This window comes from Danio aesculapii, chromosome 2 (genome assembly GCF_903798145.1).
Source record: "Danio aesculapii chromosome 2, fDanAes4.1, whole genome shotgun sequence".
NCBI classification, from domain to species: domain Eukaryota; kingdom Metazoa; phylum Chordata; class Actinopteri; order Cypriniformes; family Danionidae; genus Danio; species Danio aesculapii.
Window position 1 is genome coordinate 34,027,383 of NC_079436.1, and position 14,180 is coordinate 34,041,562.

Consider the following 14,180-nt stretch of genomic DNA (forward strand, 5'->3'; position numbering starts at 1 on the left):
AAGAAGAATAATAATAAGTTTAAGATAGATAACAGTATGCTGGCTTTTCAAGCCACCATAATAATAAGTTTAAGATAGATAACAGTATGCTGGCTTTTCAAGCCACCATAATGAGATCATACTTTATAAGTAGGCCCACACGGAATCTGTGTGCGCAGAATTCCGCAGATTTCTGCAGATTTTTAACCCATCTGTAATTCAGTTTTTTTTTTACTTGAGTAAATGTGTGTAAATCTGTATTTATTTACTTTTTAAATTAATTTCATTAATATTATTGACTAATTTGAAAATGTTCATCTGATTTATGTACCATATAATTTGTACAATAATATTTTCTGTCCTTTAGTAGATATATTATATGAGAGACCTGCTTTGTTTCCCAAATAAAGTGGATCTAATTGGATTTGCATTTTAAGCATTAAATAAAAGTTTAAAATATTTTTTTTTATTTCACATATTAAGGTTTTAGTTATGATACTCCCAAAATAATTCCGCAGAAATCCGCAGATTTTTACCAAAATTCTCAGCAGAAATAGCAAAAATATCCGCAGATTCCGTCTGGCCCTATTTATAAGTACTAATAAACAACCAATCTCTTATTAATAGGCAGGTAATAAGCCAATAGTTAATAGTGGGAAATGGTATGTAAACTAAAGTGTTACCTAAATCATTAAACCACAATACATTGCGTATTGGCTGTGAATTTATTTAGAACTACAAGCTCAGGTAAAAAGTGTAAGCAAACTACAAAATGGTGGATTCGCTAGACCAACCGTCAAGTAAAGAGGCTTTGGTAAAGTTGTTTGAATGACTGTTAATCAGTATCTAAACAACTGGAACAAGTTCAAACCGTTTTCCGTGTTATATTTCATCTGCAACAACAATGTGAACTTATATCAAGACATGTTTGGACATGTTTGGAGTTTTCTCTGCATGAAAGACTTGAGAATGGCAGATTATCCTGCTGCTGTTTCTCCAATATGAAAGGTAATTAAATATGAAAGAAATGTGGAAGATGTGTTGAGATGATTGACAGGCCACGTAACTAAGCAACATTATGGTCTGTTAACGAGGAGGTAGTGTGTCCCAAAGCTTGCATACTCTTCTGTTACACACTCAAAAGTATATACTTTTCCTTTACAAAAAAAGTACATACTTTTAGGGCATAGTATAAGTATGCGAATTGGGATGCAACAATGAACAAGAAGTTGTACAGAATACTTCATTAGATGTAATGAAATTCATAGATGTTAAATAAGAATTAAGTGTCTAAATGTTTTATCATCTTTTTTTGTGGACTATACAAACTTGATATCATGGTGCCTCACTCAAGGTTACTGCAGTATGCTTTTGTTTTGATGCGGTTATTCCTATCTATTTTTAATATTATCCTGCATAACAAATCAGTGTTCCATTCTAAATCTGAATGAATGTTTTCTCCCTGCCGTCTGGCCTACCGACAATAGGTGCAGGTTTTTGTGAGGCTGGATAAATAAAGCGCTCACGCTGTAGCAATGCTATGGTCAAAGAGCCCTTTTCCCAAGCCTAGCACTTCACCTGCTGAAAGGAGATATGCGTTCTTATGAGTGCAGCGCCACAGTTAAAGGGATTTGAGCTGCTTTCATTAATGCTCCATCACTGAGCAGGAGAAGCTTTTAGAGCCAGCTAGGGTTTATCTCCATGATTGAATCATTCTTTGAATGCGGAAATGCTCAGCTAGGAGAAAAACCTGAAGTGCCATCTTTCCATGCTTCTCTCTCTCTTTCTCTCTTTGGCTTTCTTCATGTTCTCGCTCCGCCATTTTTCAAACCAGAGATTTTATCAGTCTGGTCTTCTCGCAACCGGTGCAATAAAACAGACAAACCCTCCTTCTCACTGGTTTGGGCTCCTACTCCAAGGTGCAAATGTATCATAGTCAGTGAACTTTAAAGAACTCAGAATTAAACCCACTCGTGGGTCCCATTTATCAAAGGAGTCCACGGTCTATTATTGACTTGTAGACCCTCGCAGGCCTTTCAGAGTTTTCAGAAACAAATTGACCAATAACACCCACCAGACTCTCAAGTAAAGTACACCACACATGACCTCAAAAAGTTTTCAGGAGCTAAAGATTTAGTTACTTTAAACAAAAATGTAACACAAGGCTAAAACTTCACCATTTATTGAAATAAAGGGTATGCGGGGTGTGAGTTCTTTTAATATTTTTTTATTTACTGTTTTTCAAAAACTAAATAATGTATAAAATGTAATAAATAATGTTGCATAATATTAATGGACAAAAGTACTATTTTCTCATTTTAATTTATTGTTTTGATTAAAAGCTGAGATTTGAGCATTATTGATCCAGTCGTTATCGGCCGATAAATGCTATATTTAATGTTATCGTTATTGGTCCGATATCAAAATTAGGCCGATATCGTTAAGCGGATAGAATAAATAATTGTACAGAACTGATTGCCATGCACATCCGTGGGTTAAACTTATTCAGACTTGTCCAGTGCACTGTAGTGGAGCTTACCTCACATTGTTTATTCCTTCAAAGTCCGTCCTTTCTTTGTGTGGTATTGCTATGTGTTAATAACTCAGTAAGTAACCATATTCCTGATCATTGTAGATATTTTTGATGGAGTGTCATTGTGTAATTTGGTTTAAATTGCCTCAGGAAACATATTACATGTATAAACATAATAGCATGCACACTTGCTAAACAACTTGTTGGGTTGTTTGTAATCTAATATGATTATTTATTATCGTTGCTTGCCATGTGTGTAAGACAGTATTCAGTTTGATCGGCATATTTATAATGATTATAACGAGCCAACAGAGCCTTCACAGCACCCCAAACAGCAGCAGGGGAGACAAGTGCCAGTTACTGAATTCAGCATAGGGGTTCTTAACCCTCCACCACATTCTGCCTTTATATTATGCACTGTGTTTATTATAAAGTCATCTGTGTTGTATCAAAATTTGACTCCGAGGACTAATCTGACTCCGTTTCGTGTGCACACGCATCACACTGCTCCAGGAGTTAAAGTTTCAAACTCACAGCGGTTTAACGTAAACCTTTCATCGATCATTTTTCCCACAATTGACAGAACGAACATAAATGTGTTGTTTGATTGACAAGCAGCACCTACATGTGTTCAAAAGAATCTAAAACGCCAAATGGGACCAATTTATGCTGCATTTTCTGAAGTAAAACATACTATCTGTTTTAGCTTTTCGATTGTACGGTGGCAAAACACCTCTCAAAACTTGGACGTTGCATATTTCTACATATGTACGTTACTGTAACATGTCTTCTTCAAGAACATTTGAGCTGGTTTCAGTTCTTAGTTCTTTCATTTTCATTTTATTTAAAAAAATACTTGTTTGGTAATTAAATCCCATTTTGTTATTTGACCTATTATTTTTTATGCAACAGTCAAGTTGCATGTTAATTTGCTAAGCGAAGAAATGGAAATAATTTATTTTTGGCAAAAAATGATTGCTATTTTGTTTTGAGTAGGCTATTTAGTTCATAAAATTAGTTCAAACTTTTATGAAGTTTTAAAAATAAAATCAGTTGTTTACTGTATAAACATAAAACATTTTGAAATATTTATATTTATTGTCTGTAGTATATTGGTTATCAGAATCCAAATCTCATCGGTTATTGATATTGGCCAAAAAATCCATATCAGTGCATTCCTAGTCTTTAGTGTGATATTATATTTCAGAAAGTATTTTATTACATTATATTTCATAAGTAATATGAGACAATAGCAACACCATTTGACAATAGCAGATGGTGTTGTTTAAAAATAAATAAATAAAATATTTTTTGAACCTGTATGTAAAAGTTTCTGTTTTCAGGTCCCCAAAATGCCATTGTTGTGGAAATGAACAATGCAGCGAAACTTTTTAGAGAGTACTAAGACTTTTTGGGTCAATTTTTGTTTTGGGCGCTGATGTTTTGTTCTCTAATGGCACCCACTGCCTGTTTATCCAATTATTATTTTCAGAAAATAAATAGCAGACTTTTTAAAAATATATATTTACTCTGTAGGGGTTGTTATTGTTTCCTAAACTTCACATTTAGCAGATGCGCTTCATACAAAGTAGCATACAGTACACTAATTGCACAGACAATCCCCCCAGTGCACCTTGGGGTTAAGTGCTTTGCCTATGGACACAAAAGTAATAGAGTGGGATTGTTTTCTCATTAACTCCCCCATTTCCTCGGACACCTGGGATTGTACTTCTAGCCTTTGAGTGTGTAGCACAGATCCTTTACCGTTATGTCACCACCATTTCTCCTTCATTATCAATGCAAGTGTAATTAAAAGGTGCTTTCCTGAAGTTGTTGCACAGTGGTAAGTTATATCTGTTCTTTTTAAATTCTGATACTCTTTTCATATTAAAGTACATCTATTTACACTACGGTGAACTCAGAAACCCTGCTGCTGAGGGAATATGACACTACATCCATCATTTGTCACCGTCAAGATGCCAATGAGACTTACATGTCATGTTTAAACCACAAAAGCTGCACTCCCCCATGTAACCCAGTGTGTGTGGAAAGGTGCACTTGATGATAATAATAATAATAATAATAATAATAATAATAATAATAATAATAATAATAATAGTAATAATAGTAATAATAATAATAATAATAATAATAATAATAATAATAATAATAATAATAATAATAAGGTGTTGTGTCTATTTGTCCTTAACTTTAATCTACACCTCCCTCAACAAGTACTATGCCCGCACATGCATCATGAATTTCAAAATCACTTCGAAGCCAGTTTTCAGATTTATGATTTCAGTCACAAAAAGGTTGAACACCCAAAAGTTTTTCATTTTTGTCTGAAAATATTATCGTATAAATAGCCCCTAAAATTTTTTAAGCTGGTGAAGATTGAAAACTGTATGTAAAACATCTAAAATAACAGTCAACATTTGTCCCTCTTAACTCTAGAGGCGGTCATTTTGACCATTTTTAAATCCTGTATTTTAATAACTTAATAAAATACTAATATAAAATATTAAAATATTTCTAGAATACACTGACCTTTCCTTTTGTGTTTTTCTTTCTAACATTATTTTATAAAAATGTAAAAACACAAAAGAGTTCTTATTATTTCTACCTTGAACTACATTAGTGGTTAAAATGACCGCTTGCATTTCAGTGTCACTCTTTTCCTCATGCCTCTTAAAATACATGTCTCTGTTGCCTAGCAACTTCCTGCTTGCATAAACACAACTTTCTGATAACAAAAACATAACTTTACTTGAAAAAATACGTCTTTCAGTACAGCATATTCCGTGCCTCGAAAAAACCTTGCTCTCCCTCTTGTGAAGTGAAAGTGAGGTGCGCAGCTTTGCTGGCAGTCTAACTCATACACATTTATAGGCTGTATTTAAAAAAAATAGCATTTTAGGGTTATGACTTCAGAAAATATGATGACAGACATTCAAAGCTTAATTCTAATATCTCTAGAAGCTTAAATGTAAATATGATGTGACAATATGACATATTATTTAAGAACAGTCAGATTGACAGCTATGGCCATTCTTATTTTAGAATTCTGGTAGTTCAAGTGTTGAACAATCCTATGCAAAGTCCCATGGAAACTACACGTTCAATATCATTAGTTGTGCCAACAAAAATATTTATGTTGTCCCAACACAAAACAATTAAGTTAACTTATTGAACATAATACTGATAAATAGAAAAGATGTGTTTTATTTCTTAAATACAATTACGATTATTTCTTATAAATTGTTTTAACAACCCAGGCTCATTGGAAACATGCGCCTCAAGCTAATTAAAATAAATTGTTCTGGTTACCTTACGTTGTACATTTAAAAAACAAATCCACTAGATGGTGGTGTCTACATTTACGTTACTTGGTGTGCATTTTGTTATACATTTTATATACAACTCCATGCCCAGGAGAAAGCAGCACTTGTTGTACAGATCACCTAGCAAACCACTGACCTAAACCGGGGGGTACAACTCTACCACTAAATGAACTATAAATCACAGCATGCACCATGCACACACACCGGTTCCTAATCTCATCTGATTGCAAACATTCACAGCTGAAGCTACTCAAGGACTCATTACACAGACTATTCATACACCATATTTGCCCATACACATTGCAGAGTGTTGTTTGTTTGTTTGTTTTGTTAGTTAAAACGAACTTGTAACTTTACGTAGCAATTCATTTTCTTGTCTAGCTGTGTTCTTTGATTCTTGTGTTTTATTTCTTCGGTTTTGACTACTTGCCTGTTTATCAACAAAGACTTCTGCATTATCTATATGTACCCGATTGCTCCTGAATTTTAAACATGTTCTTTTATCAAGATTTTACTTTGCTTTATTGGTCACGGATACCATACAAAGTGAGCGATCAAGCAAACTGACTGTGCCAGAACAAATGGAGATGGACACCACAAAGTTGTTTTGTGGTATTTTTTTATGTTATGCAAAAAAACAACATGAAAATAATCCTTTATTTGTCAATAATATAATCCTTGTAGCATTCATTTTACCCAGAAATTGCAGTCTGTAGTACATTTTTTTTGTTTCACCAAAATGTAGGCCCACGAATTTCCAATTAGCCTGTGTTGCAATTTCAAACCAGTAATTTAATCAAGCTGCAACACGATTAAAAAAATATAGATTTTTCATGTCGTAATATTTGAACACTTGCACAGCCATCAGCTTAACCTACCTGACTCTATGAAGTCTTGGTTGAGGTTGATCCAGGATTCTTTGCTCTTACGCAGACTCTCCTCCATGGCTTTGATGTCTGCAAAAGGGCAGTTACAATCAGGGAACTTTGTGGAGCAGCGGCACCAGCAGTCATTGTTACGGCACAGTAGTTCGCCCTCCGAATTACACGCCACATAACTGAGGGCCGCCTCCACAAAACGATTCCGCAGGAACTCGGGAAGCACATCCTGAAGACCTGCGTGTGTGGGAAGAGAGAGAAAAATCTGTTTACTGTCATGTTAGACGCGGTGAGCTAAACTCAGATTTGATTTCAAGACACAACACTGTTTTGCTGCTGCTAGGTAGGTAAACAAGTGTAGAATGGTGTTTGGATGTGGTATAGCCTCATATGTTTGCCCAACATCTTAAATCGGCTTCTAGATCTGCCATTTCCGTATAGATGCTGAAAAAGAAAATCAATCCCTGAGTCATATGACACCATTATGAACCCACCCATCATCTGTCCTCTGGCTCTCCTCTCTTCTCTCCTCACTCTGTCTACCCACTTAACTCTCCAAGTAATATGTTTTCTATTTTAAGTCTCCATTTAGAACAATATAATATCACAGTGGCATGAGGTGAACCTCTAAAATGATGATGCAAAGTGCCCTTTTAGCATGGCACATTTCTTTCTTTTTCAGTTCCATTGGATATTGTGTGCTTTTCCTCACATTATCAACAAGCTTATCTATCCATCCATCCATCCATCCATCCATCCATCCATCCATCCATTTGATCTCCACAGAATACATATTGTATGTATCCACATATAGTATGTATTATTCTAACATTTCAACAGCAAATTGAAGTTTGCGAATTGAGTAGAAGCATATTTTTTATCATTTGAAATAAATGTTAAATGTATCTTTTATTGTTATGATTATTAGCTAGCTATTATTAATAGCCATTTTTTAATAATGTGCAGGTATATATGGCTTTTAATTTATTTTTATTTATTCTGCAAATCAATAATTCAATTAAATTAAAAAGAAATTATTAATAAATAGATTAATTACAGTGGACCAAAAATGTAACAAACCCTGTCTTGGAAAGTAGCCCAATGTTGTATTTAGTTGGTAAAAAAAATATAATAATAAATAAATAATTATACTGTAACAAATTATGGCAATATATATATATATATATATATATATATATCCAAGTGGTGCTCACTGCAGAGCCACTTGGGCAGAGCTGAGCTCCAGCAAGGGGGAGCTTGAGCTCCAGCTCCCCCTTCCTTGCACTACTTCTACGAGTGATGTCACTGGGGGTTGGGGTTAGGGGTTGGGGTTAGGGGTGGGGTGGGTGTCAAGATACTTGACAAAAATCAAGATACTTGAACTCCACCTGAGGTAAGGACTTTCCTCCAACCTGGAGATCGCAATCCACCTTTTTCAGGTGGAGCACCATGGCCTCGGACATCCCAGCTGCGTCACACTCGGCAGCGAACTGCCTCAGTGCATGCTGAAGGTCCATGTTTGATGAGCAAAACATTGTCTGCGAATAACAGAGATAAAATCCTGCGTTTGCTAAACTGGACCCCCTCCATCCCAAGGCTGCGCTTTGAAATTCTGTCTATAAAAATTATGAACCGAATTAGTGACAAAGGGTAGCCCTGCTGAAGTCCAACATGCATTAAACAGTTATATTACAGTATTATAAAATAGAATTAATTGCTTTGATGGCAAATCTGAATCAACAAGTAAACAATGCAATAATATGCTAATATGTTTATTTACAGTATATGCTGATATAATTTGGATGTTGTTAAAATTACAGCATCAAATCAATAATTTTATATCTGTCATTGTTTAAAAAAAAATATATATATATATTTTACTTTTACTTTCTTTTAGACTTTCTTTTTTTAAGCTAATTTTCAGACCACTAGTGAACATTGATCCAGTGTGGGCTCATGAGGCTTGCAGGTACTCAGCACTCAATACACCCCTCACAAATCTATCGTTTAAATTCATATTTTAATAAGAAGCTATGAAATATTATATTTGTGCATATACATTAGATTAGTCACTACTGAAGCCAAATCTGGAGCTTATCTAACAAAATAACTCCCAATAACCATGCAAAAACTAGCACAACCAAATGTATATGTAATAGAAGAATATTAAATACAAATCTAAAAAAGAGGAAAAATCAAGAGAAGCAAAAAAAAAAAAAAAAAGTAAAATTTTTGTTGAAACTTAATAGGTTGTATTTTTTTTCAATATTTTACTTGAATTTAATTGTATTATTTATTTATTTTTATTTCTAAATATGTTTGGTGACTAAAATATTATTTTAATAAATATATCTGTTTAATCAATCTGTTTTGTTTAAATGCACCAAAATACATTGCTTATATTCACTGAGAAATGGATAAAAATAATAATTTTCAAAATGGGATGTACCTAATCATGCTCAGTACTGTGCATTTTAATCACAACTTGAATTTAATTGATGAAACAGATGTTTAGACCACTTGTAACCACGACAAACCGGCCATTATCTCATTAATGAGTTTTCTAAATATTTTCTAACCTCTGCCTCCCGTTCAAAAAAACTGCAGAAATGGAGACACATTGCTGTTGTTTCACAGTCCTGACTTGTCTGTGCTATGCAGGACAGGCTGAGTCGGGAAGCCGACAGCATGTAAAGTGGGTCAGAGAGACAGGCAGCTCTAACAGCATCAGTGATGGGAGTCCTATTTGGGACGGAGAGGTCTGCTATGTCAGCGCAGTAATGGGGTAATGGGATGAATAAAGACCAACAATCTCTGTGGCAAGGTCATTCAGCCGTAAACCTCTGTCATGAACTGCAGGCACGCTGCAGACAGGGAATCAATGCGCCAATTGCAGAATTCTACCGCCCGATTAGGTGTTTTGATAGCCGGCGATGGAGGAATTGACATTTGCCCGGAAAAGTAATTATTGATTATTTGAGTGATTTGGGACAAGCTTTACAAGAGGGTACAGTTGTATAAAGGGTACAATATTAATTGTTTGCCACATTTTCCCAAAGGAAGTGAAATGTTAAGTGAAATGTTAAAAAGACATTTATTTTTTATTTACTGTGTTAAAAACATTTGAAAACAGAAATAATGACATGCTACTCTTTAAATATTTAAGGTATGTGTGCTTTTAATGTAATAGTAATGATTTCATCCAGGAAATGTGTTTTGTTTTTATCAAAGTGAAAAGGTTACAATTTATTATTATTAGTATTATTATTATTATTTTTTTTATTATTGAATCTGTATTTTAGACTTGGTTTTTTAAAAACATGTAGCAATTATATTAAGCATTTTTACTGTATATACTACAACTTTCAGTTCAACAAATTTGCATAAAATGTATATATTATATTTTATACAACTTCTGTCTGGTTCTTGATTTTGAGACTTTGATTTTCTTTTCTATACACACGATTAGGCCGTTAAACTGTTGTATAACGTTATACAACTTGTAGCAGTGCGATGTGGCTGGATATCATCACTGGTGGGACACTAAGGCACTCAACTTGCTGCCTCAAACGTTTGCCTCCAACCAGTGCCGATATACAGCCACATCACACTGCTACTCATGTGATATTGCTCATATATTATTATTTATTTATTTATGTATTTATTTATTTATTTATTTATTTATTTTTAAATAACTAACAAAACATATGCTCATATATTATATTATTTTTATTGTATATTATTTTTACAATATATTACTTTATTTTTATATTATATTATATTATATTATATTATATTATATTATATTATATTATATTATATTATATTATATTATATTACTAAAGTTTTATTCATTTATAACTTTCAAAAAATATAAATAAAAATACAAAAAAGTAAAAAAAAAAAAAAAAAAAAAGAGTATACCGATATTTCTTGCAAAGTTACCAGTCAAACGGCAACCTTTTTGAACCTTGGTTGTTAATAACATGGAGAAATCTATGGAGACATTTTGGAGAGCAGAACCTCTGTGTTCAGTTTTTTAGATGCGATCTCCTAAGGCCCCCTCATCAATACACACCTATGAATTACTTATGAAAGCATTCATAGCTGAATACATTAATCCAGCAGCCATTCCACAACATAAGTGAAAGACTCAGATTTCACAGCCCAGCTGCGGCTGCTGAACACCTGCTAATTATATTATCTGAGAAAATGCTCTTCGATGCTTTTTGCAGGTCTGACATCCTTCAAGAAGGAATCAATGCCTTTTGCCTTCATATTCAGTCTTTTTTATAATTCCTTTCCCGGTGTGAATATTTATGATGTGTTCCTCAGTATTTATTCGTGGGATTGTGAAAAACAAGAGACATAATTAGATGCAGTCTTCATCTTAAGCTTTGGCTTCTGCTGGGTGGAGAGCCAACAGTGTGGGGAGCCTCACAAAGGAGAATGACTTGGATGGCTTTCATAGCGGAGACAGTTAAATAGCTGCTCTTCTGCCCCCTCCTTCACAGCCCCAGCCTTTTAAAAGAGAATGAAGAGGAACATGAATTTTTCCTGCGGATTATTTCAGGCATCTATGGTATCGACGGCTTGATGTCCTAATTTTAAGCGGTCTAAATTCTGCTCTGCGAAACGAGAGCTTTGTTTGAAGTAGGGCTGGGCGATTCGGCAAAAGAAAGTTTGAGAACAGTTGTCCGATAATGATTTTGGTTTTGTTGTAAGCTTAACTAGCCAACCTAAAAGTGTAACTGCAACATGATTAAAGTAACAGTGTTTATTAAAAAAAATCTTGCAAAATCATATGGTTAGAGAATATTTTACAGATAAAATGCTCAACGGTGAAAATACACAATAATTACAATAACAAATTCACTTGCTAAATTTTTTGGCAGAAAAAACATACATAAAATTTGAGGGTAAATGAAGAGTTTAGATGCAAGACTCTCTAAATCCATCAGAACTCTTTTTTGTAAATAAGCATTTTCTATCAGGCTCCTAAAAATAGGTTTAGATATTTCATTTTATAGATAATGAAATGATTATTAGCTAGTAAACAAAATAACTTTTTTCAAAAATGTCCCTTTAGACAACTCTTTGGTTTTTTTTTTATTTTCTCTTGCGTCCAATCCAATTAACTCCACTTGTGCTTTTTTTTTTTTCTCTTTTTTTTTTTCTTTTTCACCTATTGGGACAAGACAGCATGATTAGTTGAAAAATCACTAAAGATGCTATTAGAAATTATTTTACTAAACATAAAACACATTACACAAACTACCTAAAATTAAAAAATACATAAATCTGTCAAGTAAGTGGTGGTTCATTCTGCTGTGGTAGCCCCTGATAAACCAGGGACTAAGCAGAAGAAAAATGATTGAATGCAATCTGTCAAGTAAGTGCATTAATCAATAACATAAAATATATTGACATTATTATATACTAACAATCTGTTGTCATTTCTGATATTTTGGATTTAGATTTAATGTACTGTAAGTAAAGCAATGTAAACATTGTAAACTAAGCTTGTTAGATTTAAATAATGTATTGTAAAAACATTGTGAAACATCAATATCTGTGCATTGTCCATTAATAAAAAGCTTATCAGATGTATAGGTATTATGAAGTATTATAAATAATGCATAGTTTTATACATTATATTTATTTTAAAAAAAAACTTACATTAGCAAATAAAACACAAGGTAGGCCTACTGTGCAAAAAAAGACACGTCTCTCAGACAATTTTAGAAGCTATCATTCATTCATCCTCACCATACTCAAGGTCTTGGTCTCTTCTTCATCTCTTGTTTATCCTCAAAGCATCCATGTGGGATAAAAGAACAGAATCTCACCTTCGTCTTTTGTGAAACGGTGTTGCCGTTTAATGTATAGTAAATAAAAAGCCGGCGTATCAGCATGCTGTTACATTGAAAACATATGATTCGATTCGCTCCTGATTGGTTCTCAGGACATATCGGCTTTTGCTGTTAAAGGCAAGTAGCGTTTAGCGGCTTTTGCATCTGAACTTCAAATGTTGTACAGACTAGTGAAAAGGCTAAAACAAAAAGGGCCGTTGTTAACAGTGGCCCAGAAAAGCTGGCACTGGTTGGTTGGTTGGTTGATTGATTGATTGATTGATTGATTGATTGATTGATTGATTTTGGGGGGGGCAGCACAATGGCTAATTGGATAGCATGATTGTCTCACAACATGATCTCTGCATCAGGAAGCCTTTCTGTGTGGAGTTTACATGTTCTCTCTGTTGCATGGGTTTCCTCTGACTGCTCCCCCACAGTCCAAAGACATACAACATGGGTGAATTGAATAAACTAAATTGCCCATAGTGTGTGAATGGGACAGTTTGTGGGCGTTTCCCCTGTGTAAAGCAATTGCTAGAGAAATTGGCAGTCCATTCTGCTGTGGCAACACTTGATGAACAGGGAATGAGTCGAAGGAAAGTGTTTTTTTTTTTTTTAACGCAAATTTGAATTGAAACAACCTTGCATTTTTATAGTGCAGTAATAAAGGCTGTATTCCTTTTTTGTCAAAAATAGATAATGCCATTTTTCTATGTCAGATTTTGATGTCCACTAAGGCCTCTCAGATTTCTGGCCAGATTTTCTAAGCCCGTTTCTTACATTTACATTTAGTCATTTAGGAGACGCTTTTGTCCAAAGAGACTTATAGTTGAGGAAGCATTCAGAAATTCAACAAGAAGAGGCAATACACACAAGAAGTCCTAACTAAATTAGCACTTGCCTGATTACCCCAATTAAGCCTTTGAATCGCACTTTAACCTGAATATGTGTATTTTGAAAAATATCTTTTAAAATATTATGTGCTGTCATCATAGCAAAAATAAAAGAAATCAGTTATTAGAAATGAGTTATTAAATATATTATGTTTAGAAATAGGTTGAAAAAAAACGTCTTTCCATTAAACAGAAATTGGGGGAAAGGAGTCGCTAATAATTCAGGAGGGCTAATAATTCTAACTTTAACTGTATATATACAGTTATTTTCCTCCCTGTAAATAAGGAAAGGGAAATAAATACAATAGAATAAAAATATGAAACAAACTGTGCTTTAAGCATCTTCACTGTAAGAAAAATCTTTAATTCTAGCTACAGAAGTCCTTCAGTCAAGAGCAGTGAGTGATTTTGTCCTTTTGTTGTTTGAATAATAATGATAAAAACAGTAGGCAGCAGGATTATTGGGCGCTGTCACTTTAAGAGCAATGCGGTTCTGTTTAATGGTTTTTCTTTCACGTATTTTGATTCACAACTCGTTTGTTTATTACACAAATGAGGGTTAATATGAATAATCACTAAACACTGCGTTTTGACACCCATTTGACCATTAAAGTGCTCACAGTAAGATGACTGTAGATGTGTATGCTCTGCTTGTCTCTGAGGCTGAGCGCGCGCACACAACAGCATGCGGTCTCATT

The 14,180-nt window shown here is 34.0% G+C and overlaps 1 protein-coding gene across 1 annotated transcript in view; it reads right to left on the reverse strand.

Annotated features, from left to right (window-relative positions):
* Nucleotides 1-14,180, reverse strand: part of brinp2 (bone morphogenetic protein/retinoic acid inducible neural-specific 2) — a 187,617-nt gene that overhangs the window by 54,015 nt on the left and 119,422 nt on the right. Inside the window, exon 6 of the mRNA XM_056477930.1 lies at nt 6,735-6,971. Coding sequence (XP_056333905.1) covers nt 6,735-6,971 — 237 coding nt within the window. The remainder of the gene's footprint in view (nt 1-6,734; nt 6,972-14,180) is intronic.